At 43.5% G+C, this 26537-nt stretch overlaps 1 protein-coding gene across 9 annotated transcripts in view; it reads left to right on the forward strand.

Annotated features, from left to right (window-relative positions):
* The window catches only part of OCA2 (OCA2 melanosomal transmembrane protein), a 381861-nt gene that overhangs the window by 259486 nt on the left and 95838 nt on the right, over positions 1 to 26537 (forward strand). Inside the window, exons 26-27 of one of the 9 annotated variants that reach the window (XM_034938403.3) lie at positions 10790 to 10829; positions 11468 to 13057. The exons of the other annotated variants lie outside the window; for them this stretch is intronic. Coding sequence (XP_034794294.1) covers positions 10790 to 10829; positions 11468 to 11557 — 130 coding nt within the window. The 3' untranslated portion in view covers positions 11558 to 13057. Of the gene's footprint in view, positions 1 to 10789; positions 10830 to 11467; positions 13058 to 26537 lie in introns of those variants that run through there. 9 annotated transcript variants of the gene reach the window in all.

Genomic DNA, 26537 nt, shown 5'->3' on the forward strand with positions numbered 1-26537 from the left:
CTGTTCCTGGGTTCTCTGTTCTGGTGTATTGATCTGGATGGCTGTCCCTCCCCAGTAGTGCACTGTCTTGATTACTGGAGCTATGACAGACAACATACTGGATTACACTTTTATTAGGATCAGAAATATTGGAATAGACACATAATTTAAAATTACCCTAAAAATACTGGTATCGAGAGGTCTGCAAATATTTTCTTAGAATTATTTTTAAATTTTGTCTGTTTTGGTGGTTATTTCCCCCTTGTCATTTCTTATCTGTGGATTTGTTTTTGATTAGTGGCTTGTGATTCATCTAGTTCTGTTTTATTTTTCAAAAAATAAGACTTTGATGTATTTCTTAGGTCTAGTTTTCTATTTTCTGCCTTGTTCATTGCTGCATTTTTCTTTATCATTCCCTTCCTAGTGCTTTCTCTTGGTTTACTTTGCTGTTCTTTAGTTTTTTCAAATTTCAAATTTATTTCATTTATTTTTATTTGTTTGTTTTATTTGCCACAAGTGTTTAAGGCTAAGCTCTTTCCTCTGAACACTGCTTTAAATGTATTCCATGGAGTTTAGTATATAATGCTTCCATTATCATTATTTCTAGGATTTCTATATTTTCAGTGTGGCTTGCCTTTCATCTGAATTGGATGTTTAATAACAGTTCTTTTCAATTTCCAGTTTGAAGAATCTTTTTATTTATTTTATTAATTTCTATTTTGATGGAACTTACCTCTGGTTTCTTTGTGACCAAATTTGATCATATTTTATGTGTGCATTCTCTGTTGTTATTGTATAAACTTACATATTTCTCAAATCTACCCAATGATTATACTAGGTCATTTATATCCTTACTTATTTTTTGTCCACTAAATCTGTCATGTACTTTAAGTGGCATGTTAAGTATTTCCTGTTACAAGTGTGTCTCTTTATTTCTCCTTGAATCTCTTACTATTTATCTTTGAAAGGTGGTTACTATGTTATTTGGTGGATACATATTTATCACTGTTCTGTCTCCACTGTGAGTCGGAGGCTTTTAGCACTATTAAACATCTCCTCTGTCATGCTTAATGCTCTTTGACTTGATTGTACTTTATTCAGTATTGGAATCACAAATCATTTGCTCAGCTTTTAGCCTTTCTAAATCACTTTGTTTTAGGTGTGTCTCATATAGACTGTTGGGACTTGCTTTGTGAATCAAAATAAAAGTATTGTTTTCTTTTAATAAATGAACTTAGTCCACTCACATTTAATGATATGACTCACACATTTTCCATATTATAGGTTTTATGTATATTTTAGTTGCTATGTTTCTCTATGTGTATATCTTTTTTGCTCTTTTATTTTCTAAAATTTTTCTTTTCAATTTGAAAGATTTGTATTTTGATCTAGTGATTACCTTTGTTCTTATGCTTTTTCACTTGCCTTTAGTCTTCTGTTTTCTTACGTAGTCTTTTATACCTTGTTTGTCTATCTTTAATGATAACCTTTGACTTCTACCCTTGCCTAAATGACCACTGATAAGTTTATTCTACAGTACTTTTCTCTTCCCTTCTTTCTCCACGCACTTACTAATTGAAGTATTTCTGCTTTCAAAACATATAACATCATTCATTTTTTCTTCCACCCCCCATTGTTCTATGCTTGTTTCTCTTAGATCCATGATTAAGTTTATTGGATGCTCACCATTGGCCCTTTTGCCAAAGTGTTCCTGCCTTTTGACAGGTGAAGCTAATCTTTGAGAGCCCAAGATCAGCTCCTGGGTACAGTACCCCTGAGCTTTTGTAGGTTTAAGGCTGCGTTCTACATCCTTAACATTTGACAAGACACTTTGCTTCCTAATACACCCTTGGTTCACACACACCTTCCCTGGGTTTCATGCAGGTGTTACTCCATTGTGGCCTCAGCTGTATGTGTGTGTGGGATGTGTGATGGCAGCCCAGTTCTTTTACATTTGAAGTTATTTGATCATTTTGCTACAGGCTTGGAGGGTTTTACAAATTTATCTTCAGAGTCTAATAGTTTTACTAAGATATTCCTAGGTATCCCTTGGGTATCCATGGGCCTAACATGTAGCATTGTGTCTTCTTTTGAGTCCAGAAAGGTTTCTTGGATCAGAGTTTTGAGTATTTGTTATATTTTACGATTTCACGGATCTCTTTATGTTGAGTCTCACTGGCCTGGCTTCCATTTCAACCACTTTCTTTCTGGCTTGTTTTTACTACTCAGTTGTTTTTGGCCTCCTGTTTGCCTTCTTTCTTTAATGCCCCTGATTACATTTTCATTTGATTATAGTCTTCCTGGAACACCTTATAATTTCATCTTCATTTCTTACATGATTTGGTATTTTTCTTTGGCTTTTCATTTTATTCTTCATGTTTTTGTCGTTTTCTGCTCTCAGCATTTGGGTTTTGGATTCAGGTTGTTTTTGCACACCCCCAGTGCTTATCTGAGGGTATGGAATTCAGTATAGAGTGTTGTATGCGGTTTTGTGTTTCCTGGTTTACATGTGGCTTGTTGGGGAAATCTTTACCAGCTTCAGTATTTAGATTCTCATGCTCTGTTTTATTATTAGGAAAGCCTTGCACGGGGCAGTCAGCTTTCGGCTATGTACTTGTGGACAGGGTGGCCAGCCGGAGTCAGTTCCAGGATTCCTAGTTTGAGGAGATTCCTGTTCTTTGGTCAGTGTGGTGGAGAGCAGTCTCTGTAACAGCTTTTTTTTTTTTTTTTTTTTTCAGTTGTGGGGCATGTCCATTCATTTTTGGTTCCTTTCGTCTTACAGGATTCTGCATTTCTCCCCCTGCCCTCACTGTTTTTCCCCTTCCCCTGCCAGGCTTTGATGGGCACGCCTGCCTGCCTGTTTGCTGTCTTCTCTTGCGGGTGATGCATGCCTGCCTGTCACCTGGAGCCCAGTGTATGTCAATGTCTTTTCTCCATAGTCTATACACAAATCCACCAGGATCGTTTTCCAGTGGTTTTATGCTTAGGTTGGCCTTCCTACTTCTGGCTGTTACTTTCCTCAATTTTAGAATTTTTATTTCTTTCTTCTCTTTTTCATGAAAATTATCTGGATTTCTCTGGCTCCTTGCAAGGGTGTGGGGCAGGGGCCTGAGAGATAGCTTGGCTGGGAATTGGTGTTTTCTTCTTTACTGCCAAGTAATAATGTGGAGTTTATGGTGCTCTCCATCTTCTAGTTATGTCGAAAGGCAGGCTGCCCATGTAGCTTAACCTACATTTCTTGTTGATCTGTGGAGTTTATTGTGAGCAGATGCAGCGATGTGGCATTGGGTGGCTGTCAGTACCTTGCCTACCAGAAGCAAGACAGTGGCATCGCTAATCCACAGTCCAGAACTCGTTCTTTCTGCCATGCCCAAGGAATCTTCTTTGCGGCACTTCCTAGGGAGGATATGATTTTATTTGCTCCATTGGAGAAAATGATTTTCTGACTAGAGATTATGCTAATGCTAGATTCCCTCACTGGGCAGAAACATGGTCTCCAGGACATTCCTCCATGGGGACCAGGCCATACCGTTTCAGTGCCACCCACGTAAGATACACCAGTCAATTAAAGAGTGTCTCATTAATTGATAATGCCGATTTATACTATTTCTTTAAACATAGAGACACATTAAGTTGAATTTTATTGTGGAATTTAGCTTCCAGTAAAGCTTTTGTCACCTCATTTTGTTTTCTTTTGTGGTTTCTTAGAACATAGCTAATTATTGTGAGGCTTTAAAAACATCAAGTTGATAAATTAAATGAAAAAGTGAAAAAATATCTAGAGAATAAACCATCTAGAAAATACTGTATTCGAAGCAATATTTGAAAATGACCTGGCTTTGTTCAGTGTGATTCAAAGGTATCATTACCATTGACTAACAGTAAACATAATAAAATTCTTTGTAGATTTATAAAGCCCTCATTCTGTCTGCTGCTTCAAGGGTAGCCAGGCAGACATTCATATTTTCTCAAAGGTCTAAACAGTTGCTAATGTAATATTGGGTGCCTTTTCAAAGGTTAATCTCTGTATTGATCACAGTGCTGTAAACTCACTGAACCAGAGTCAAATACTTTCTTTTCCCCTGAGGGTTAAAAATCATGAATGTGAGATCAATATTTTCTGAATGTAAATTTCAAAGTTAGTCTCATCCACATGTTACATTTGCTAAAGAAGAAAGAAAGAAAGGAAAGAAGGAAGGAAAGAGAAGAAAGAAAAGACAAGAAAAGAAAAGAAAAGAAAGAAAAACAGGCTATTTTTCTTGCAGCTCTCATCTGGTTAGAGCAGAAATGGGCCTTAGGCTTCTCAAAGCAGGCCGATCCTCCGTGTCTGAAGGAAAACTTAAAGCCACTCACCCCCTGCCCTTTTCCCTCCCTTAATGTAAACTCAAAGAACCTGTCCTGTTGGTTTGCACCTCGACGTAAAATCTTCAGCCTTAGGATAATGCCATGTGGGTAGATTTGTATATTGAACCCTTCTAATCAGTGGCCCTGAGAAAGGTTACAATGAGTGGGGCAGGAGCTCAGAGCTAGGAGCATCGCAGGGCTGACTGAGGCTCCTGAAGGCCAGAGAGTCCTGGACAGTCTGAGAGAGCCACGAGAGCCGTAAATACTTGTCAGGAGGGTGTCAGGAGAGCTGGTGCAGAAGAGGTTCTAGTTAACCATGTAGTGATTTTGTTATTCAAAATGGCTCCACTTTGATTCGGGGTGACCACCCCCCCCCCCACTGTATACTTTTCAGGAAGCAATGCCCCACAACCTCAGTACTGGGAGAGGCACGCAGACCACTAGGGGAGAATGGGAGGATGGCACAGAGCCCAAGACAGAAGATCGGCCCAGCACACTGTTACTGAGGTGCTGGAGAATGAGGGCCTCACACTCACGGGGGTGATGATGAGAGGCCAACGCCACTGCATATCATTGCCAGGAGCCTGAGAACAGGGCCTGCGCCTGAGGCACCAGAGCCAAGGGGAAGGCCCTGGTAAAGTCACCTGTCCCACTCACTATGGCTGCCTAACAAGTCATCCCAAAATGCAGGGACTTAAAGCAACAGTGACGATTTCACGCCTAACTCTACCGTCTTCATGGAATTTGAAAGGGCAGCTGGTCCTATTCCACTGGGGATCACCAGAGCTGGCAGAGGCCAAGGCCAGAATCATCTGGAGGCTGCTCACTTATGTCTCCTGCCCAGGTTGTGGGGGCCCAAAGAGCACGGCTGGGATGGCGGTGGGGGCCTCAGACTTCTCCCTGCATCACAGGCCCCCAGAAACAGGGGAAGGAGCTTCTTGATGGGAACGTGCGCTGTCAGGGCTGTGGGATAAATCATGTGGGATGGAATATATTAGTGCTGGTGAATTTGGGAAATGCAACCTGCCGCATCATTTTATTTGCCCAAGACTTGTAACCCATATGATCTCATAATTGCATTTTGCTTTAGCCATTCTGGGTTGGGTTTTCTGTCACTTGTAGCTGTAAGAGCCCTAAGTGGTACAAAGGCCCAAAGAAATGTGCTGCCCTTCTTGATCTTTCTCAAGGACTCATGTTAACTGCAGTCGCTGCAGCAGCAAGTGTTGGATCATAGACTGATCTTTGCTTTCTGCATCCCGTTACATCCGGAAGGCCCAAGTTCCTATTGTGGAGGCTGTATCAAGAGCCAGGCCTCCTTGCTGCTGAATGTCCTAGGTCTGAGATGAGCGTGGCGCATTGCCCCGTTGGCTTAGCTTGTGGTTCACTTATCAGCAGTTAGGAGATGGCGCTTGTCAACATGAGGAGCAGGTGCCTGTGCAGCGCCTCGTGTTTACCGCGGCCGAGTCCCCAGCCTTGACAGGAGCCACTAGTTACCATGGAAGGTGGGTGACAGGGGCTGACTTAGCAACATTCTGCAAGCACCAGCAAGTGGCTTTTTCTACTCCTTACTCCAGCTGATCCTTTAATTCTCCAACACCAAGTAGGTATCCCACAATTCAATTCAGTTCTAATACCAATTACCCGGAGCTATTGTCAGAGCACAGGCTAAGGGCTCCATCCCTCATCAGTGCCCTCAATTCAGACACAGCTATCAGTCACAGGTATCAGGCACTCACACTTCTGTGCAACTTGGCTACAAATCAGGGTTCCTGCAACCCCTCACCTCAGGTTCAATAATTCGCTGCAATGACTCAGAGAACTCAGGAAAGCATGTTACCTACCTTTACTACTTATTTTAAAGGGTATTATAAAGGGTTCAAATGAAAAGCCAGATAAGGAAGTGCATAGGTGAGGTCTCTGGCAGGGTCCCAAGTGCAGGAACTTCTGTCCCCATGGAGTGCAGATGCACCACCCTCCTGACACACGAATTCATTCACCAACATGGAGGATCCCAGAACTCCACTGCTTAGGGGGTTTGAGGCTTCATTACATTGGCATGATTGATTACATCATTGGCCATTTGTGATTGGCTCAATCTCCAGCCCTGGTTCTCTCCCTGAGGACTGGTGTGGGGACGGATGGTGGAGCTGTCAGTTTTAACTTTCTAATCATGCCTTGATCTTTCTGGCAACCAGTCCCCTCCTGAAGCCATCTAGGGCCCCCAAGAGCTGCCTCATTACAACAAAAGGAAGTCCTGTCACTCTTATCACTCAGGAAATGCCAAAGGTTTTAGGAGCTCTGTGCTAGGAATGGGGACAAAGACCAAATATTTTTATTCTTCTACCATCACTAGTCAAAGGGCCCTCGAGGTGCCTGCATTGTTTGATGGTGGGTCAATGGGGTGTTTACGGATGACGGCACAGTTGCGTGCAGAGATCTTCCATGGATGCTGGGGTGAGATCTCCGGAGAAGCCATTCACTGTCAGTGTTTCTTTATACGCTAGACTATAAAGTTGAAAAATGATGCTATAGAGTTGTCTAAGGGGAAATTTCTCTCTGCCTTTCCACGGATCAAATTTCCTATAACTGGAAAGAAATCCATTGGAACCACTTGTGGCCTAAATGATTGCTTTTATGTAACTTGTTTTTGGTATATTATTAATTTAATGGCAGAGAATCCTTAATTTCAACCATTAGGGAACCCAGAAAAAAATAAGTACATTAAAATAATGTAAAACGACTTAAAAAGCCTTAAAGCGACTTCAAAGACTTAGAATGACTAAAGAGTAAATGTCCTGGTAAAGTGCAGTAAGCTGCAGTGGGGTCAGGAGAGTCCCAAGACATCTTTAGTCTTCTTCTAAAACAATCTCAGCAAACAAGGTGCTTATCTCATAACCTCCAGACAACATAAACAATGGAGTGCAGCTCCGCATTTATGGATGACCCAAATGCGGCCAGCTCCACACGTGTACTGTCACGATAGCATATTGATTGGCTAAATTTTTGAAGTAAAGGAAGCTTGGCCTAAATTTTCCTCTATAGGATATGCTATTTTGAAAAATAATAAGATAAAACTTTTTTTATAATGCATTTAGACTTGCTGACACAGATGGATGTTTCTTTACAAGGTTGTATATTTAGGGGTAACTAAAGAATTTATCAGGCTGGGTATGATGGCTCATGCCTGGAATCCCAAAACTTTGGGAGACTGAGGCGGGCGGATCATTTAAGGTCAGGAGTTCGAGACCAGCCTTGCCAACATGGTGAAGCCCCGTCTCTACTAAAAATACAAAAAAATCAGCTGGGCGTGGTGGCATATGCCTGTAATCCCAGCTACTGGGGGAGGCTGAGGCAGAAGAATCGCTTGAACCCGGGAAACAGAGGGTGCAGTGACCCGAGATCGTGCTGCTGCACTCCAGCCTAGGCGACCAAAAAAAAAAAAAAAAAAAATTCATCAGGTATTTAATCAGGCCATATTTCATGAATAGTCAGTGTATTAAAATGTTTGTTCTTTTATAGTCATCCATGAAGTCAACACAGCTTTGTAACTAGCAAGAACTAGGCCTCAGTGGCGCAGTGATGAAGCAGGCAGATACTGTGTGCTGAACTTGGAGATTCACCAGGGAGAAGCAGCAAACACAGCTAAACGTAGACCCCATGAGCCATCCCCAGTGTGGGTCAGTGGTACTGTGCTAACGGCACTGAGGTTCCCAGATAGCAAACGGCCCTGAGCAGGTGAGCTGTGTGACTTCCCCAAGGAGGAGAAACAGCCAGCATCCCTGATGGCAGGGCAAGAGGATGGCGCTGAAGATGGTGGAAGGCGCCCGGGGGAGGGAGACTGTAGATGGGCAAAAAGGCTGGATTTCACTCCAGGTGGTGGGAGTGCAGGGAAGCGCTTTAAGCAGGAAAGCCTGCAATGCGATTTTTCTTTTACAAAGCCCATTCTTCCCTGCAGTGGAATGGACAGGTTAGAGGAGGACCGAGTGGCCCCGGGGAGGCCAGGTTAGAGGCTGAGGCTTGGGGCCAGTGTGTGCAGGGCAGGTGGGGAAAGGGGGGCCGGTGGGGTAGGGTTTGGAGGTGGACAACGTGGATGTGAGCCATGAGGGGATGAAAACTCAAAGGCACATCAGGTGCAGGCGCAGTTTAGAGGAGAAATGCAGAGTTTGGTCTTGAGTATGTTCCAGTCCGCAGTTGGTGAGGCTGCATGAGGGACGTTGGGTTGGCAGGCGAGTGTGCAAGCATAGAGGTCTGGCAGGAGTCTCTGACGGAGAGGGGGGTGGTGAATGCTCAGGGAGAGAAGGCGCCTGAGCACGGGGGGCTGGAGACGGCCTCGGGAGTGGGCACTGGACGTCAGCCTGGGTGCTATCTATGGGGAGAAAGAGGAGAAGGATGCAGATACGCTGCTGGGGCTCTTGGCTGCAGGTGACAGACGCCTCAATCAAATTCGCTTGGGCGGAAGGGGACATGGACCAGAGGGTTCAGCAGCCTGGATGGGCAGTGTCTAGCTGGGCCTCAGAGGCAACAGGAGCCAGGCTGTGCTCTCTCCACCTCTCATCTCTGCCTCTCCCCTCATGGGAATTCCTTCCAGTGATAGAGAACGGCCGCAGGCAGCTCCGGAGACAGACCCAGACACGCTCCCTCTGGAAGGGCTCTGGCTGGTCTGAGCTGGGTGCCCACACTTGGCTGGCAGAACAGGCCTTGACTGTCACAGTGTGAATCTAGCCCAGTGCCTAGGCCAGTCACCATGGCAACACGTCCAGTGTGTGGCACAGGAATGCCTCCTAGGAGGAGAGGGCTGAAAACAATCGGGTCACGTGCGCGGCAGGTCCGCAGAGGGTGGGGTAGTCTGTGCCTGCTCAGCGCTGTCGACGCCTTTGCTCTGTGTTCCCTGGAAATTTCCGAAATGCAGCTGCTTTGCTGGAGCTCCATTACTGAGCTTTATTCCAGGGGCGAGCCTGGACTCACTGGACTCAGACCGATTTTTTTTTTTTTTTTGAGACGGAGTCTCGCTCTGTCACCAGGCTGGAGTGCAGTGGCACAATCTCGGCTCGCTGCAACCTCGGACTCCCTGGTTCAAGCGATTCTCCTGCCTCAGCCTCCAGAGTAGGTGGGATTACAGGCACGTGCCACCACAGCCAGCTAATTTTTATATTTTTAGTAGAGATGAGTTTTCACCATGTTGGCCAGGATGGTCTCCATCTCCTGACCTCGTGATCCGCCTGCCTCGGCCTCCCAAAGTGCTGGGATTACAGGCGTGAGCTCAGACCCATTTTATTGCATTTTTATATCTATACTTATAAGTAAAATTGGCTACAGCTTTTATTTTTGTATTATATTTGAGTTTGAAGGTTCTGTAGCTCCATCACATGAATTGGGGAACTTTCTATATGTATGTAACTTGGAACAGGGAAATTATAGCCCCATTTGAATCTGACATCTTCTTAACTGGGAGATTGTTAACCAGTCTTCCAGTCTCCTCACTGGCTATTGAATTTGTCAGGTTTCTGTTTTCTGCATGGATCAGTTTTAGTTATTTATATTTTGCTATGAAATGACTTGAAGCTTTTCACTTGTCCTTGTATCTGTGATCAAATCTCCCCTCTCAGTTGATATACACACAGTCGCACACACATGCACACACATTCTTTTTCCCTTAGTGAAACTTCCCAGAAGTTGATATTTGTATTAGAAATTTCAGAAAAGAGACTTTTGGCCTTTTACTCTTTATGTAATTTGTTATTGACTTTTTAACTATATCACTTTCAGTTTTTTATTCCAATTCATCCTTCTTATCTTTAAATAATATTTGTACTCCTTTTCTATCTTATTATTTTAAGTATTTAATTTATTTATTTTCAGCTTTTTAAAAGTGAACATTTGGAATCTCATCCATTTTGATTTGGAATGCATGCTTATGTATGGTGAGACATGGATGCAGCTCACCTATAAAACATGGGTCTCTGGCTCTCCCAAAGCTCTTCATTACTATGTTTGACTTCATCTCACTGACTTCACAAACCACCTTTATGAAGAAAAAATCCCCGTGGGGTTTTGAGTATGTTGGTGGGCCATCTGTTGTGTTTTATGGGGTCAGTGACATACCATGATGTTTAAATTATTTGGACTTTATAAGCTTACTCTGTGGTAGGGCAAGTACTTTGCCTTATCAGTGTTTTTCTGACTGTTCTTATTTATATTTTATATGAATTACAGAATCATATCATTTCAATTAATTAAAAAGCCAATTATTATTTTGATTGGGATTGTAATAAACCTTAAAATAACATCAAGATAATTAACATCTTTATAATATCTTTGCTTTATAGTATTCTTTGCTTATGAGAGAAAAATGCATTTGCCAGTTGAAATAGTATGCGATAGTCCTAGAGGGTATCAGCTATTTTCAGTAAGACAGTCTTTTATATTAAAATAGCTGCAACTGGATTCCATAATCTACTTTTTCCAGGCACTATCTATCTTCTGCACCAGCCAAAGTGGAAAATCAGGTAAGGATGTGACAGGCAAGTTCTCCAGTGCTTCCTCTCTGTAGATTAGGGATGCTGAGGGAAGATGCTGATTGAGGTTGACTCCCCAATTTCAGTAGGGATGCTAGGGATCCCAGTACAGGCACAAAGGCCATGTTGGCCACAGCCACAGCTCACACCTCCCATCCTGCTCCTGGAAACCCCATGTTGCTGTTGTGAAATGCTGAAGCCAGCCCCCTTGGCAGTGTGTCTGTGGCCCTTGTCACTGCATATCTAGTGCTACAAGTTCTAGGCAGGTGAAGAGTTGAATGGAGAAAGCCTAGACCATGTATTCTGCTTTAGGTGCAAGGAAGTCTAGAAGGTAGGTGTCTTATGCTTCAAATTCTAGGTGAGGTGTCGTTGACTCCCACCAGGTCCTTAGGTGTATGCTCTGTGTCCTTCTATTTCTGAAAGTATCTTTCATTTGTTCTGATCACTCTATCTGTCTATCTATCTATCTATCTATCCATCTATCATCTATCTTCTATCTCTTGTCTCTATCAATCATCTCTCATCTAGCTGTCTGTCACCTATCTATCTATATCTACTCATTTAGCATCTATCCATCAGCTATCATCTATCTGTCATCTACTCTAAAGCCACTTCTGCCCTTGTTGTAGGTCGATTTTCTTCTTTCTTCAAGTCAGTGGAAGCTGTCCGTTCACATCCGAATCCTGGTTTTTCCTTGGCTACTGCCTCCCCAAGTGTGAGCTGCTGTTTCTCTTGGCCTGCTCCCAGCTTCGAGTCCTGTTAGAAGTCACATCAGCAGGATGTCTTCAGGACAGTGCTCAGCTAGCAGCCAGGGTGGCCCCTTTCTCTGACTTCTCTGTCTCAGCGGCTCTTCTAGCACGCTTGAGAGGGCGGCAGAGCCCCAGCATTTGGCCTTTGCTCTGACTTCATGCCACGGAGAGCCAGGTCTTCTTCCTGAAGCGTGCACCCGCAGACTGACCCTTCAGGAGCTCCCAGCCCCTATCACTTGCCACCGGTTTACCCCAAGCCACATCTTCCCAGACCTGGAATAGGACTTTGTCCCAGATAAGTGATCACCATGTTTTCTACAATCATAGTTGGTGGATATTTTTCATAATACAGATTTTCGGAGGTTGGGTCAGCTTGAAAAACCTGTGATTTTTACTGTATTTGTCTCGGCCATGGGACTCTCTAGCTACACTCAACAGGACCTCAAGAACTTATAAAGAACAGCTGAGAGTTTGAGGCAAAAATTGAATTTCTCTGTAAATTTTTCCTCTGCCTCTTTCCAAAATGCTCTGCAAAACTCTGAACATAAAAGTGAGGAGTGCACAGGTATGCCTCCCTGTTCCCAGGGCAGCTGCTTTTTGAGTGAGGACCCATGAGGAGCCCCTGCCCTCAGAGGGGAGCCCCACAGTAGCTGGGGATGCCGGCACTGAGCAGTCAGTCCCTAGCCCGCATCCTTTGGAGAGTTTGGATTACAGTGGAAATCTCCTTGGGAACATTGGTACTATAAGTCCCCGACAGGGACAGCTGGCCAAGAGCGAGCCCTTCCAAAGAGGGCGACTTCAGCACTGGGAGGAAGGCCGGGAATGGAGTGGGAGCTGGCAGGGGGTAGAGGTTGGGGACGTAGGAATCAGGGCAGACAGGGCCCTGGCGCCAATGCAGGGTTGAAAATTATGTGCTCCAACCTCACTTCACCTGTACTCAAGTTAATTTTCTACTCTGCCATTCACAAGAACGATACGAAATGCCTAAGAAAAAATCGTCACAAGATGAAGCTGGAAAAATCTATTTATAATTATAGAATTTACCATAAAAGTAGTGCCTTGTGCTATAGATCGTCTTATCCAGTGACCTTATTTCAAGTGTCTTCGTTTCTATATATAAAGAGATTATGAAAAACCTGTCAGTTTGTAAAAAGCAAAAACATGGATGGAAAATAATTTTCAGAAATTCGAATTTACATTTTTAAAGATAATTTACTTTCTTCCTGATTAAAACAACAGCAGTATGATTATGCTTATTTTAAATATGTCTATATTCAGCTCTCACAATCTTTTAATATTGCATGAGTTTTCCACTAAGCTTAAAATAAAATATCCCCCTTTTCCAGAATGTAAATTATTTTGTTTCTGCCTTCTAGTAAGCTGGACATTTCAGGCAAACCCACAGCATCATAATGGTTTCTGTTGTATTTTTCTCAACCTAATGTGTTTTTTTTTCCTTAAATGACTCATGACAATTACAAGGAACAAATAAAATATCCAATAGTATGATGACTTGCACATTGGATTTGGCTGGTGTGCTAATTGCACTCCCCAGCTCCGTCAGCACTCTGTGGAAGGTGGTGTTGTCCTGAATTTGCTTTTCCTATATTAAACCCAGAATTACCTGAGCACCAGGCTCTTCCTTCCAGAACTCAGCTTAATCCTAAGCTTTGAGAGTTAATTTTATGGTGCTTGCCATTCAGCTTGTTTCCCTCATTTAAATCAGATGTTGATTTCCCAGTCCTGGCTGTCAGCCCCTCTCGCGTTGTGTGACTCCTGCATGACTCGATGCTTTCCATTTCTTGGTTTGTGTAATTGTCAGATGTGCAGGCTTCCTGTCTTGTTATATGTTTCATATCCGTGGAGAATGAAGCTGAGTTTAATAGACTGATGAAAACATCGTGGGATCTCACTGTAAGGCGAACGTTTGCGAGAGGCTGCTTACTGTCTCACGCTGGTGGCTCTGTATGGATTGCTGAGCCCCACAGGGCAGGCTGCTCCGCTCAAGGGAAGGGCATCTTGCTGGGAGACCATGCGGAGGGCAGGAAGCTGCCCAGTGAGGATGGTGCTGAGTTCTCCTGTAGGATGTTAAGGGAAGAATCACAAAATGAGGGTTTTGCGCTTTCAAATAAGTTTGGGAAGTATTTGTTACGCAAGGCTAAATACTTTCTTGGTGCAAACCACCCAGTCCCGCACTCCGGTGTTTAATAGCTAGTGTGCCTCAGGCATCGTGCAGTGGGGAGTCTCAATGCCTTAGGCCGCTGGGGTTCATCTGGATGGCCTCATCTGCCCACTGGCCTTGCCACCCCCATTTGCAAGGTAATATCTACAGAGTTGTGGGCCAGCCTGAGTTTCTTTCCTGGGAATGTGGAGCTGGGCCTGAAGAATCTGGATCCAGCCACAGAGGAGGCATGAACGCAGGAGTCGGTGTGCTAAGAGTCACCACATGCTGAGAAAGGATAGGTCAGCAGCGCAGGGAGCTGGGGAAAGGAGGGGGAGGCAGTGTCCAGGCCTGGGTTCCGTCTACACAGAGCACCAGTTGCATCCCTGACATGGCACAGTTGGCTGTGGGAGTGTAGTGGTTGAGGGCCATGCTTCTGCGCTTGAAGCTTGAACCCTAGTCCTACTGTTTACTGCTGTGTGTGTGTGTGGGAAGCTCCTTGACTTCTCTGTGCCTTGTAAAATGAGACTGCAATCAACTGCTGCCTCATCATGCTGTTACAGGCATGGAATGCAGTAACTTTCATTTAGGTAAAAGCACTCAGAAAACTGCCTGATACACAACTCTGCACCTTCCCAAACAGGGCGCCTGGGGAAGTTCCCACTGTCTCCCAGAACACTGTGCCGGGCAAAGGGCAGGCCATTGCTTACCATTTTGGTGGACTGTAGCCCAGTTTCCTATGGACCTATGTAAAAAAGCTCCTAATGGTGGCTCATGGGTAGTCCGTGTATTTACTTGCTCAGTTCTAGCTGGCTTTCTCTGCAGTCTTCTCAGCTCTCACACCCAGTCGACAGTCTGGAATTGAGAAGCTGAAAATCATTTTATTTCCTTAGATATGATCTAATTTAGAAGGAGAATCTATTGCACAAATTCAGATAGTGTACTGTGAAGCTAAAGTAGAAATCGTTCCCCATTATCTCCCTGGTCCTTTTGGTCCTGGCCGTCTGCCTTCTATGGGGACTGGGGCATAGCGGGCTGGGCACTGGCATGGGGCCAATCACTGCAGGAGCTGGACACTTCCGGGAGGAGCTGCGAGGAGCCTCAGAGGAAGAAATGGGAGCAAACTGATGTCAAAGGTGGGGTTGGGAGAACCAAAGGTAGCCCCATGGAGGCCGGGGACATCTCCCTAAAATGCCTGGTTGGCGTCTGTCCTGTGTGAACTTCTCAGGTTCCCTGGACTCTGCTCACGGTCAAGTCCGCAGTAGCCTGTGACCCACACCATCACTCCACCTCCTTTCCTAGGGGGCAGCTTGGCCCAGGCGCCCAGGCTGGCCGGGAACCCTCTCCCCGCCACTCCCAGCCGGGCCGCTTCCCTGCCTCCCTCAGTGCTCCTCAGTCCTGAAGACTTTCAGGACCTCCTGCCTAAGGTTCCTTCTGTGTTCCAGCAGGGGCAAGCATTTCTGCTGTCCCTGCTGAGTTGAAATGGCTTGTCTACAAGTGGGGAGCCCTTCAGGATGGAAACTGTGTCTATGTGTGCTTCCTGACGCGTGGGCTCAGGTAACAGCAGCACACAACAGGCGTCTGCTGGGCCTGGCAGCTCTGGGGCGGCAGGGCAGGTGCACAGCGGGCTGCCCTCCTCCGTGTGGGCCACATGGCTGGAGGAGGCCGGCTGTCCTTGGAGAGTCAACTCACCAAGCAATCACTTCTCAATTAAGAGCATCACCCAGAGCCATTTTTAAATTGTGTCTAATGTGATAATTTTGTCATGTAATGATAATGTAACGATTGCCCATTATTCAAGTCACAGATCAGACCTTAATTAAAACTGCTAAGTTCCTAATTAATTCCCAACAAGGCCATTCATGAGTGTGGAGAAAAAGCATTATCTTGGCAGATGGAGATTTTTGTGCCTATGCCTCCTGTGACTAGCAGGGTTTGTAGGTGAACTGACCAAGCAACCCCAAGCTGAATTCACTGTTGGCATCCACGGAGGCCTGTCTTCGGCAGAGGGACGGGGAGCAGCACCCTTCCACAGGCCTTACGTGTGTGCACACCTGAGTCGTGTGCGAGGCAGGCTTCAAAAAAAGTTCGTTGCCTTTTAGGCGAGCGTGCTGCGTGCAAAGCAGAGCTAGCAGCTGGCCAGAGATGTGGCCTTAGACAGGCTGGTCCTTAGAACTGGTCTTTTGACAACCTAATTTTTTACATATATATATTATATTATATATATATATAGAGAGAGAGAGAGAGAAATTGTATTTATTCAAAATAAATTAGGTTTTGCCAGTTTAATTTCACATAAGTGCCTGCCCCTCTGTTTTAATTATTTTCTCCCTTTATATCAGCAGATCTCCTTTTACTTCCTTAAACTTGATGCCCTTGATCATTATCTCTTATTTTGTGCATCACGTCATAGGCTGCATACTTTCTTTCTTTCCTTCTTTCTTTTGTTTTTTTGAGACAGAGTTTCACAGTTGTTGCCCAGGCAGGAGTGCAATGGCACCATCTCAGCTCACTGCAACCTCTGCCTCCCAGGTTCAAGCAATTCTCCTGCCTCAGCCTCCCAAGTAGCTGGGATTACAGGCACCCGCCACCATGCCCAGCTAATTTTTGTATTTTTAGTAGAGATGGAGTTTTGCCATGTTAGCCAGGCTGGTCTCAAATTCCTGACCTCAGGTGATCCACTGGCCTCAGCCTCCCAAAGTGTTGGGATTACAGGCATGAGCCACCGCACCTGGCCAAAGGCTGCATAGGGCTTTATAGCACTTTAAAGTTAAAAAATATTTTAAGATTTTATGATGCATTTCGATAGTAGAACAGCTAGGTTCCCCCTGAGCTTGCAAAGTTTGAGAAGTGTGTGTAGATTGCTATTTGTAGTCTTAAGCTACTGATGAGCTTCATATCTAATTCACATTCTTATATGCTTTAAGCTCCTTAGTATTGCAGTGTAAATCATTTTGTTGCTTCAAAATGCTCTTTAAATGAGCATTTTGATTAGAAAATAAGTCAACATTGCATTTTATTTTTATTGTTGCAGCTACATGACTGATTTATTGAAAGTTTCAAAGACAATTAGCAGCGCTGTGAGCTAATATGGAATTTAGAGTTTTTTCATGGAGGGAGAGAGTGTTAATTTTGCTAATTGAATAAGGTGTTTCTCAGTACCATTTATCAGTCATTTAGATTGTATCTAGAAGATACTAAAATAACTAATTGAAAATGTAAAAAAACTCAGTTAAAATGTTTTTGATTTCTTTTGCTTTATGATTAAGTTTCCCTGTGTCAGCTGGTTGTTTTAGCATGAGGTAAACATGGCATTAAATCAAATTTTATCTAAGCAGATTTATTATTTTGGGAAAATCTTATTTATTATTTGGGAAAAATTAAATAACTGCAGTTATAACAGCAAATAACATAATCACTATAATCGGCATATGACTTATTTATACAAATCCATGACCTATCTTTCTTCCCCCCTCCATTCTTTCCTTCCTTCCCTCTTTCTTCTTCATTAGCATATAGGTAAAACAATGCTTGAGGACTTAGATGAGCAGAGGTCAAGAACTCTAATAAAACTCTAATAATTAGCACAGTGTAGTCTTAGTGCAAAGACAGAAAAACCAATGGGAAAGAATGGAGAGCCCAGAAACAGGCTCAAACGTATAAGGCTCTCCGATTTATGACAGAGGTAACACTACAATTCAGTATCAAAGAAATTTATTTTGAATATACGGCACCATGCCAATTGGCACCCATGTGAAAGAAAATGGACCTTTATCCCTACCTCATTCCGTACACACAGATCATTTCTATATGGACCGTAGATCTAAATGTGAAAAGCAAAATGTAATATTAGTGAACTCACAATAGGACAACATTTGATAAACAGGACCCCAAAAGCACTAAGAGTAAAGGATAAAACAAGATCAGACTATATTTAAGACCTTTTGGTCATCAAAAGTTACCATTAAGGGCCTGAAAAAACAATTTACCAATTGGGAGAAGATTTTTACAGTATGCATTCCCGTAAAGGATTCATAGTGACACCATGGAAAGAGCTCCTACCAATCAATTAGGAAAAACCCCAGACCACCCCATAGAAAAATGAGCAATTTCACTCTCATTTCACTAGAAGAGGATACCCAGTAGACAGTAATAATATGAAAAGATGCAGAACTTCCTTAGTTACAGGGAAATTCAAATTAAAACCACAGCGCCATTTTACACCATGCCCATCTGGATGATGAAATTGAAAAAGATGAAAAGAAGCAAATATTGGTAAGGACATGAAACAATGGAATATATACACTGCTAGTGGAAATGTAAATTACTTCTACCACCTGAAAGATTCATTTGCATGAACCCTCAGTCTCACTCTTAGGTGAGCCCCAACAGAAATGCCACTCTGTTTTCACTTAAGAATGTACTAGAGTGTTCATAGCAGCAGTAAAAATTAGATATACAATATATAGCAGCATGGAAGATTCTCAAGAACATAATATTGAGTGAAAGAAGCCAGACACAAAATAGTGCATATATGATTTTAATTACATAAAGTACAAATATAGGAAAACTGATCTGTGCTGTTAGAAAATAGGATAGTGATTCCTCTTGGGGAGTGTGAGAATTAGGGGACTCATGAGGGGACTCTGGGTTCTAGTGATATTATATTTTATGACACACGTGCTCAGCTTGTAGTAATCCATTGATGTACAGGTATGATAGGTGCATTTTTTCTCTTTTTGTATTTATTCTCTATTCAGGGATTGACTGCCTATGGGCTGCTCACTTGTTTCTGTGACTGAAGTTTTATTGGAACACAGATATGCTTATTAAGTGATGTATTATCTATCCATAGCTACTTTCATGCTATAACAGAGAGTTAAGTTGCCAGATCCATGGTACTTCAAAATATGCAAAAAGATTTTGTTAAGACACAGACAAGGAGGTAGAGTACTGCAAATGTAAAAGTGTGTGTGCATATGCGAGCATGTGTATTGGGTGTGCATGTGCCTATGTGCCTGTGAATGTATGTGTGTGGTGTGCATGGGTGCATATAGACAAATGTGCCTGTATGTATGCGAGCTTATATGTATGCATGTATGAGTGTGCCTGCATGTGTATTATGTGTGTATGTGTGCATGTGTGGGTGAATACATGTATGCATGTGAGCCTGTGTCTGTGTGCACACTTGTGTGCAAGTGTGCACACATGTATGTGTACTAGTGTGGATGCACACACGTGTGGCCCATGTCTGCATGATTGTGTGTGTGTGAATGTGTGCATGTGTGAATTATGATTTGGTGTGTACACATGTATACCTGTGTGGGTGTGCATGCATATGCATAGTTGTGCCTGCATGTGTGCATCCATGTGTTTTCATGTTCACATGTGTATATGTTCATGTATGTGCCTATGTGGGTGTAAATGTAATATGTGTGTGTGTTTTATGTGTGTGTTGTTCCAACTGAAGATTGTCAGTGAAATTTCTCTTTTGTCTCGTACAAGTACTTGCCTGAATTAACATTTCAGGGGTAGCAGCAGAATTACCAGAAAATGAATTAATTAGTCTTACTCACTGTGGCTAAAATAACCATCTTAAGAGTGTGCATAACCTCTCTAATACAAAACAAGCAAATGGAAACTGATGCTTTTCTCGTGTTGTTATGGGCTTTGGAAATCATAGCCTCTGAAAGGAATTTAGCATTTTAAAAATAATAATTTACAGAATATCTAAGACATTGAGGCATCAATGTCTCAATGTCTCACTTGAGACATTGTTTTGGAATATTGTTTTCTTTCTGGTAGAGGAAGGGCGCCTGCACCTCCCTCCAAGGAGAACAGTGTGTATCTCTCTCTTGTGCTGCCCGACCTGGCAACCCAGGACAGAATACTCACATGCCATCTTGATGACAAATATTATAGCCCTTGAAATGTTTAGTAGGTGGTTAATCCCAAAGGCAAATTGCCACTTACAGTCTGTAACCAGGAAGAATAGTAGAATACTGAGAAATTATTCTTCTGCGTTATTATTTACACATCTAAGCCATTTACTTTTTCAGCTCATAGGCCCTACTTGAGGCCGTTTTTGAATAAAAATAAAGTGTTGACCGCTTTTCTAATTAAGGTGCACACTTTATTTAGATTTCCTTAATTCTTCCTTGATATCCTTTTCTGTTCCAGGACCCCATCGGGGACCCCACTTCCCATTTTGTCATCATGTCTCCCAAGTCCCTTCTTAGCTGTGACAGTTTCTCAGTCTTTCCTTGTTTTTGATGACCTTGACAGTTTTGAGGTCTATCGGTCAGGTGTCTTGTAGGATGGCACTAAAGTGAGATTTGTCTGACATTTTTCTCATGATTTGACCAGGGTTGTGGATTTGGGGGAGAATGAGTGGAGAGCTAAAGTGTCATTTTCATCACACCCTGTGGAGAGTACGTGCTGTCAGCATGACTTATCATGGGCTGAAGTAGTGTTTGTCGGGTGTCTTTACTGCGGAGTTCCTCTCCCCACTTCTCTACTGTGCTGGCTGGAGGGAAGTTGCCACGAGCAAGCAACACTTAACGGGTAGGGAGCTTTGCTCCCCGCTTGAGGAGGAAGTATCTTTAGAAGATAGTTGGGATTCTTGTACATACATGTGTTTATGCTTCTCCAATCATTTAGTTATTCAGTCATTCATTTATATCAGTTTGGACCCTCATATATTTATTTTATGCTTTGAGTTATAATCCAATATTGCTTTATTTCTTACTCAACTTCTTCCCAGTTGTGGCCATTGGGAGCGCTCTCCATTGGTGCCTGTGTCCCATTGATGTGTGCCGCTAACATCGTGCTTGTTTTTCTTTCCGTGAGCCCTTCCTTATTTTAGAGCACTGCAATATGCTCCATGCTCATCTTATATACTTCCTGCTCCAGTCCTAGAATACACCATTTCTCCAAGAAGCCTTGTTGTCTTTTATTGGAGACTGGTATTATAAGCCAAGATCTGGGATCTAGGTGTGCTCATTGATACTGGAATGTCATTCATTCTACATGCTCTCAGCTGATTGATAGAGCACAGAAATATATGTGTGTATACTAGTTCGTATACACACACACACATTTATATACATTGGTCTATGAATAGTTCCAATTAAACCATCTATTTCTAGGTTAAGCCAAGTCCATATCATTACCACATGGGTAATTCTAGCCTCCACCCCTTGCACATGTGTAATCTCCCTCTCCAACAGGGAGAAACCTAATTCCCATCATCCACCATCTGTTTACTTAATCATTCACTTCCAGTACTATGTATATCAGTTTCAGAATTCTTAATTGGCATTCTCGTGGGAAATGCCTTCAGCGTCCACAGTACAGTGAGCTTGTACAGTTACTTCTGCCTTGGAGATGGATGAGGCAGTGGGGGACCTTGACTACTGTAACCCTGCTCTGAAGTTGTCCCCTGCCTCCTGTGACACGTTATGTGACTGCTCCCTTCTCCTAGACATTGTTATTTGACATCTGTCTCTGTATGATATTTTCTGCTTACTGCGCAGGCCATTGCCTTCCTTCTGCTTCTATTTCTGCTGCTTTGACTTGTTGAATGGTGACTGGCTGGTTCACAGAGGATTGAGCACCTTCTCTTGGGTGTGTGTTCCTTAGTTGGTCCTCACAGCAGCCTTGTAAAGTAGGTATTATTAACCATATTGAACAGCTGAGGAAACAGAATGATTCTCATTTTATTTTACAAAAGTATTTCAGTAGTCTCTGTCAGGAGTTTTACCCTATTTGTAAGCTAGTAAGGGGCAAAGAGTCATGGATGCTGACAGGAGACATGAGCCTCAGGACTTTGTTCCCCAGGCCACAGTAGGCAGCATGAGCCAAAGCCTACCTGGGTCTGGCGACACCTGCACATGCAGTAATTTGTGTCAGGAGAGGAATTTGGCACTTAGGAAACACAAATCCATTTTACAGGACAAAAAGCATCCCTGCCTTTTGCTACAGAGGGACATATATCTGTATTTCAAGGCTGATGGGCTGTGCATGCATCTTGGAAAAGATAGTCTGGAACAAAGACCATCAGTTCTTCTGCTTAGAAGATGTTCACAAATGCAAGAGCTCAGTAGAGTGTTTTCTCCCAACAGCCTCCTCCATGGTCTCTCAGAGACTTTCCATTCAGTTTTGCCCAGCTGCATCCTCACACCTGATTCACCTGCCTGGAGCACCACGCAGGTGCTCCTGCTTAAACATCTGCTTCTCTTAATCCCATGTTCAGAAGCCTCTCAAGACTCTCCAGGGTTTGTTAATTTCTATGGCATGACAACTCCTTTGTGGCATTCATCACATTTTGCCTTCTTTTATGTCTTCGGTTTCCTATACTATTAGACTGTAAAATTCTTGAGAATAGAGATGATATTTAATGTAATTTATTAATTTATTTATTTTTGGAGATGGAGTCTCACTCTGTTACCCAGGCTGGAGTGCAGTGGTGTGATCCCGGCTCACTGCAACCTCCACCTCCCGGGTTCAAGCGATTCTCCTGCCTCAGCCTCCCGAGTAACTGGGATTACAGGCATGCGCCACCATGCCCAGCTAATTTTGTATACTTAATAGTGATGGGGTTTCACCATGTTAGCCAGGCTGATCTCAAACTCCTGACCTCAGGTGATCTACCCGCCTCAGTCTCCCAGAGTGCTGGAATTACAGATGTGAGCCACCGTGCCAGCCAGAGATGATATTTTAAAAAGTATTCTAGTACCTGATAATGTTTAGTATAATAGCTGTAGGTTTTTCAATAAATGTTAAATTGAATGAATGTTTTCAGTCTTCCTGAAGAAAATAAGAAGTACATTTCTTAGGGCTTAAAATTTTGATTTCTGAATCACCTTTCCTAATGTATCATTTTATTAGAAGTTAGATTACTAGAAATGATCAGAGTCAACTGTCAATTACACATACACATGCACAGACACCTACATCTCACTCAAGTATGTAAAAGTGTGGGCCCTTCTTATAAGGATCCCCAAAGTTTATATGCAGACCCTTCTGTTTAGGACCAGCAGGTTTGTATGCCCCCTGTGCAGTAACAGATCCACTCCACTGAGACAGCAGGTTTTGCAGCAGAGAAACAGTTTAATGATCACAGGGCGCTAAATGAGGAGCCAGGAGGAGACCCTCAAATCCATCTCCTGGGGTTCTGGGCCGGAGTTTCTAAGAGGATCATGGAGGGTGAGGGGCTGGAAAGTTGGAGTGGTCGATTGGTTGGGGTAAGGAGGATGAAATCATCAGGATGTGGAAACTTCATTTCCTGGTGAGTGAGCTCCTATGGGACCCTTCAGACCAGCTGAGCCAGTAGTTTCATCAGTATGTAGGAACTGAAGGAATATCTCAAAGGGAAAACTCAACATTTCATAATGTTCCAGTTGTTATTTGTAGAGCAGTTAAGGGAAACTGTAATCTTGTAACAGGGTCTGCCGGATTCTGGGGCAACAGGCAGCAGATGGCTCTGAGGAAGCAGGTCAGAGAGCAGCTGATCTAGTGATCAATGCTGAGTGTCCTGCAAGCTGGGTTTATTGTTGCTTTTCTTCTTCCCTGATTAATTTAATAAAGCTTATAGGGATGGTTTAACTTCCTTCATGAGGCTTCCATTCTAGACTAGGAGACTGGTCATCTACATAAATAAAGAAGGCGAAAAATACAGACAGGATAGCGTGGGTTCCAGGTAAATAGGAAAGTAAGGATGCCAGGAGCGCAGAGCCTAGAGGGACGGCCATGGCCTGGGTTGCTGGCCTTGGCTTTGTGACCAGGTCAAGTAAGTGGTGAGAACAGAGAAAGGCTTTCCTAGGAAGTGCCTGACCTGAGCGGAGACATAGGGGAAGGGAGGCCTGAACTCTGCTGGGTGTGATCAGCCCATCTTATCAGTCACTGCAGTGGGTGGCTCCGGAGGGCAGCGAGGGGTGGTGGGGTGCCATTGTCTTTGGTGTCACTCAGAGGCTGTCACCGGAAGTCTTTGAGCAGAGAAGCCTCCTGCTCCTATAGGCCACGTTCAAGCAGGAAACAGAGGGTGGCTCCAGTGGGAAATTTCTGATTACGGGGAATATTTATAAGGATGTGGGCAAGGGAAAATTCAGTAGCTGTAGGGTATCGTCATCCTGGGCATGAAGGGATATGAGAGGGAGGAGTTATGGGAACCGAGAGAAAGGGGCAGGAGAAAGCCCTGTGGACAGTAGAGCCATGGGGCACCTTCCCTGCGAAGTCACGCAGCTTTATTGTTTCCCAGTGGCTGGGAGGAGGTTCTTCACTGTCGGGGAGCTGGGGCGCTGAGAAATCCACCCATACTTACGAATGGGACATGGTGTCTGGTCTTTCTTGAACAAATGAAGTAAGGCCCCTGGTGGCTACTTTATATCTGAAGAGCAGGAATCTGAACACACAACTTGTAATTGTAGTGATATAACATTTTACCTGGGTAAGAGTGGATTGCTCAGGGCTGCTGGAGAACGACGTAGCCTTACACTTCCCGATGATTCTGCGTGAACATTCTGAGTTTCTGTGTTGGTTCATGTTTTTAAAAAGATTTTTTTCTTTCTTCTTCTGTCCCTCCCTCCCCTCCTTCTTCTAATGTAAGTTCCCTTTCAGGGATAATTAGCATTAATGGTTTATAATGAATATAATTATTTTCTTATTTTGTTTTTGTTTTTTGAGATGGAGTTGTGCTCTTGTTGCCCAGGCTGGAGTGCAATGGCGAAATCTCAGTTCCCCGCAACCTCCGCCTCCCAGGTTCAAGTGATTCCCCTGCCTCAGCCTCCCGAGTAGCTGGGACTACAGGCACCCACCACCATGCCTGGCTAATTTTTTTGTATTTTTAGTAGAGACGGGGTTTCTCCGTGTTGGTCAGGCTGGTCTCGAACTCCTGACCTCAGGTGATCTACCCGCCTCAGCCTCCCAAAGTGCTGGGATTATAGGCGTAAGCCACCCACCCAGCCAGAATATGATTATTTTCTTTGTAAAACATAAACACGGGGGTCACTGTGTGTGCTATTCTGCACCTTGTTTTTGTTTTGTTTTGTCTTAGACCTAACAATAAAGCCTGAAGGCAGTGCGTGTCAGCATTCACCTGACTCTCCCACTCACTCGTGGTCACATGTGTTCCATCCTATGAGGGGTCATTGTTTATTTCACGCGATCTGTTGGTGGGCATGTAAGTGTTGTCTAGACTCTTGCTAGCCTTTGGGATTAGAAGTGGAATTGCTAGTGTAGGGGTTCTTGGCTATTTAATTGGCTAGATATTGCCAAATTGCCCTTTCAATAAGTTGCAGTGATTCACCTTGCCCCAGGAGGTATGAATACAGACGCCTATTCTCTAAACCCTCACCAACATGTTATGCCATCTTTTTCTCATTGCTAGTTTGGTGGGTAAAAAACAGTACCTCATTGTATAATTGTTGGTTTAAACTACTTTTGAGGGGCTTATTTCTGACTGCCCAGCCCTGCTGCAGATGCACCGTCTGGGCACAGGCACCAAGAGGGCTTTCCCAGAGCCCCTTCCCTCTGTTCCTGACTGTGCAACACCAACAGCGGGGTTGGCCCAGTCTCTTCTGCTGTGACGCACCACAGAGTTCACCTGGGCAGAGGCATTGCGGCGAATGGGAAACTTCTCCCTGTACATTTAGTTAAAATCATGTCCTCCAATAATTTCTTATCTTACTTTCTGTTATCTTACTGGACTGATGGTTGGCCTTTAGTTTTCCCTGCCCTTCCCACAGCCCTCCAGGAAGCCCTGCTCTCCCTCGGGGTGCTGCTTTTGTGATGGCCACACCATCTCCTTATTTTCCTTGGGGTAAATTACATGTTCCTAGCATAAAGAAGATAGATCTATCTATCTATCTATCTATCTATCTATCTATCTATCTATCTATCTATCTATCTATCTATTTATATAGAGAGAGTCTCACCCTGTTGCCCAGGCTGGAGTATAGCGGCACAATCTTGGCTCACTGCAACCTCTGGCCTCCCAGGTTCAAGCAATTCTTGTGCCTCAGCCAGCCACCCGAGTAGCTGAGATTACAGGTGGCCATCACCACGCCCAGCTAATTTTTGTATTCTTAGTAGAGATGGGGTTTTGCCATGTTGGCCAGGCTGGTCTCGAGCTCCTGACCTCAAGGGATCTGCCTGCCTCGGCCTCCCAATGTGTTGGGATTTCAGGCGTGAGCCACGGTGCCTGGCCTATATTTTTATTTTAATATGAACACACCTATGCTTAGAATGATGATACAATAATCTTAAAGATTGACTGAACCAAACTTACCTTTTAAGTACCTCATACTTTAGTACTTTCAAGTTTCCCATGACTATTCAGTGGATGATTGAAAGCTGTTTTGTAATTTTGTTACTGTTCTAAATATGTCAAGTGTTCTGTGCCAGCTTCCTCAGTCTTTTGTCAATGGACATCATTGTATGTCTTAAATATATCTCCATTATCTTTTGTTTACTGTTATACATTTTATGCACTTCAGTCTTCTATCTTATTCAATATTTTTCATGCTTCTGTATTATCACATTCTTCTCCTTCTACTTATAAAATTCTGTGTTTTTTCTTGTTTTTTAATTAAAAAAATAAACTGTGGATTGAAGAGAGGTTGGTTAGTGGGTACTAATACATAGTTAAATAGAAATCAGACCTAATTTCTCATTGATCAGGAGGGTGACTGTAGTTAACATTGATTGATTGTATGTTTCAAAGAATAATTGTATATTTCAGAGAATAATTCGAATATTCCTAGCATAAAGAAAAGATAGATATTTAAGGTG

The sequence above is a fragment of the Pan paniscus genome, chromosome 16 (genome assembly GCF_029289425.2).
Source record: "Pan paniscus chromosome 16, NHGRI_mPanPan1-v2.0_pri, whole genome shotgun sequence".
NCBI lineage: Eukaryota > Metazoa > Chordata > Mammalia > Primates > Hominidae > Pan > Pan paniscus.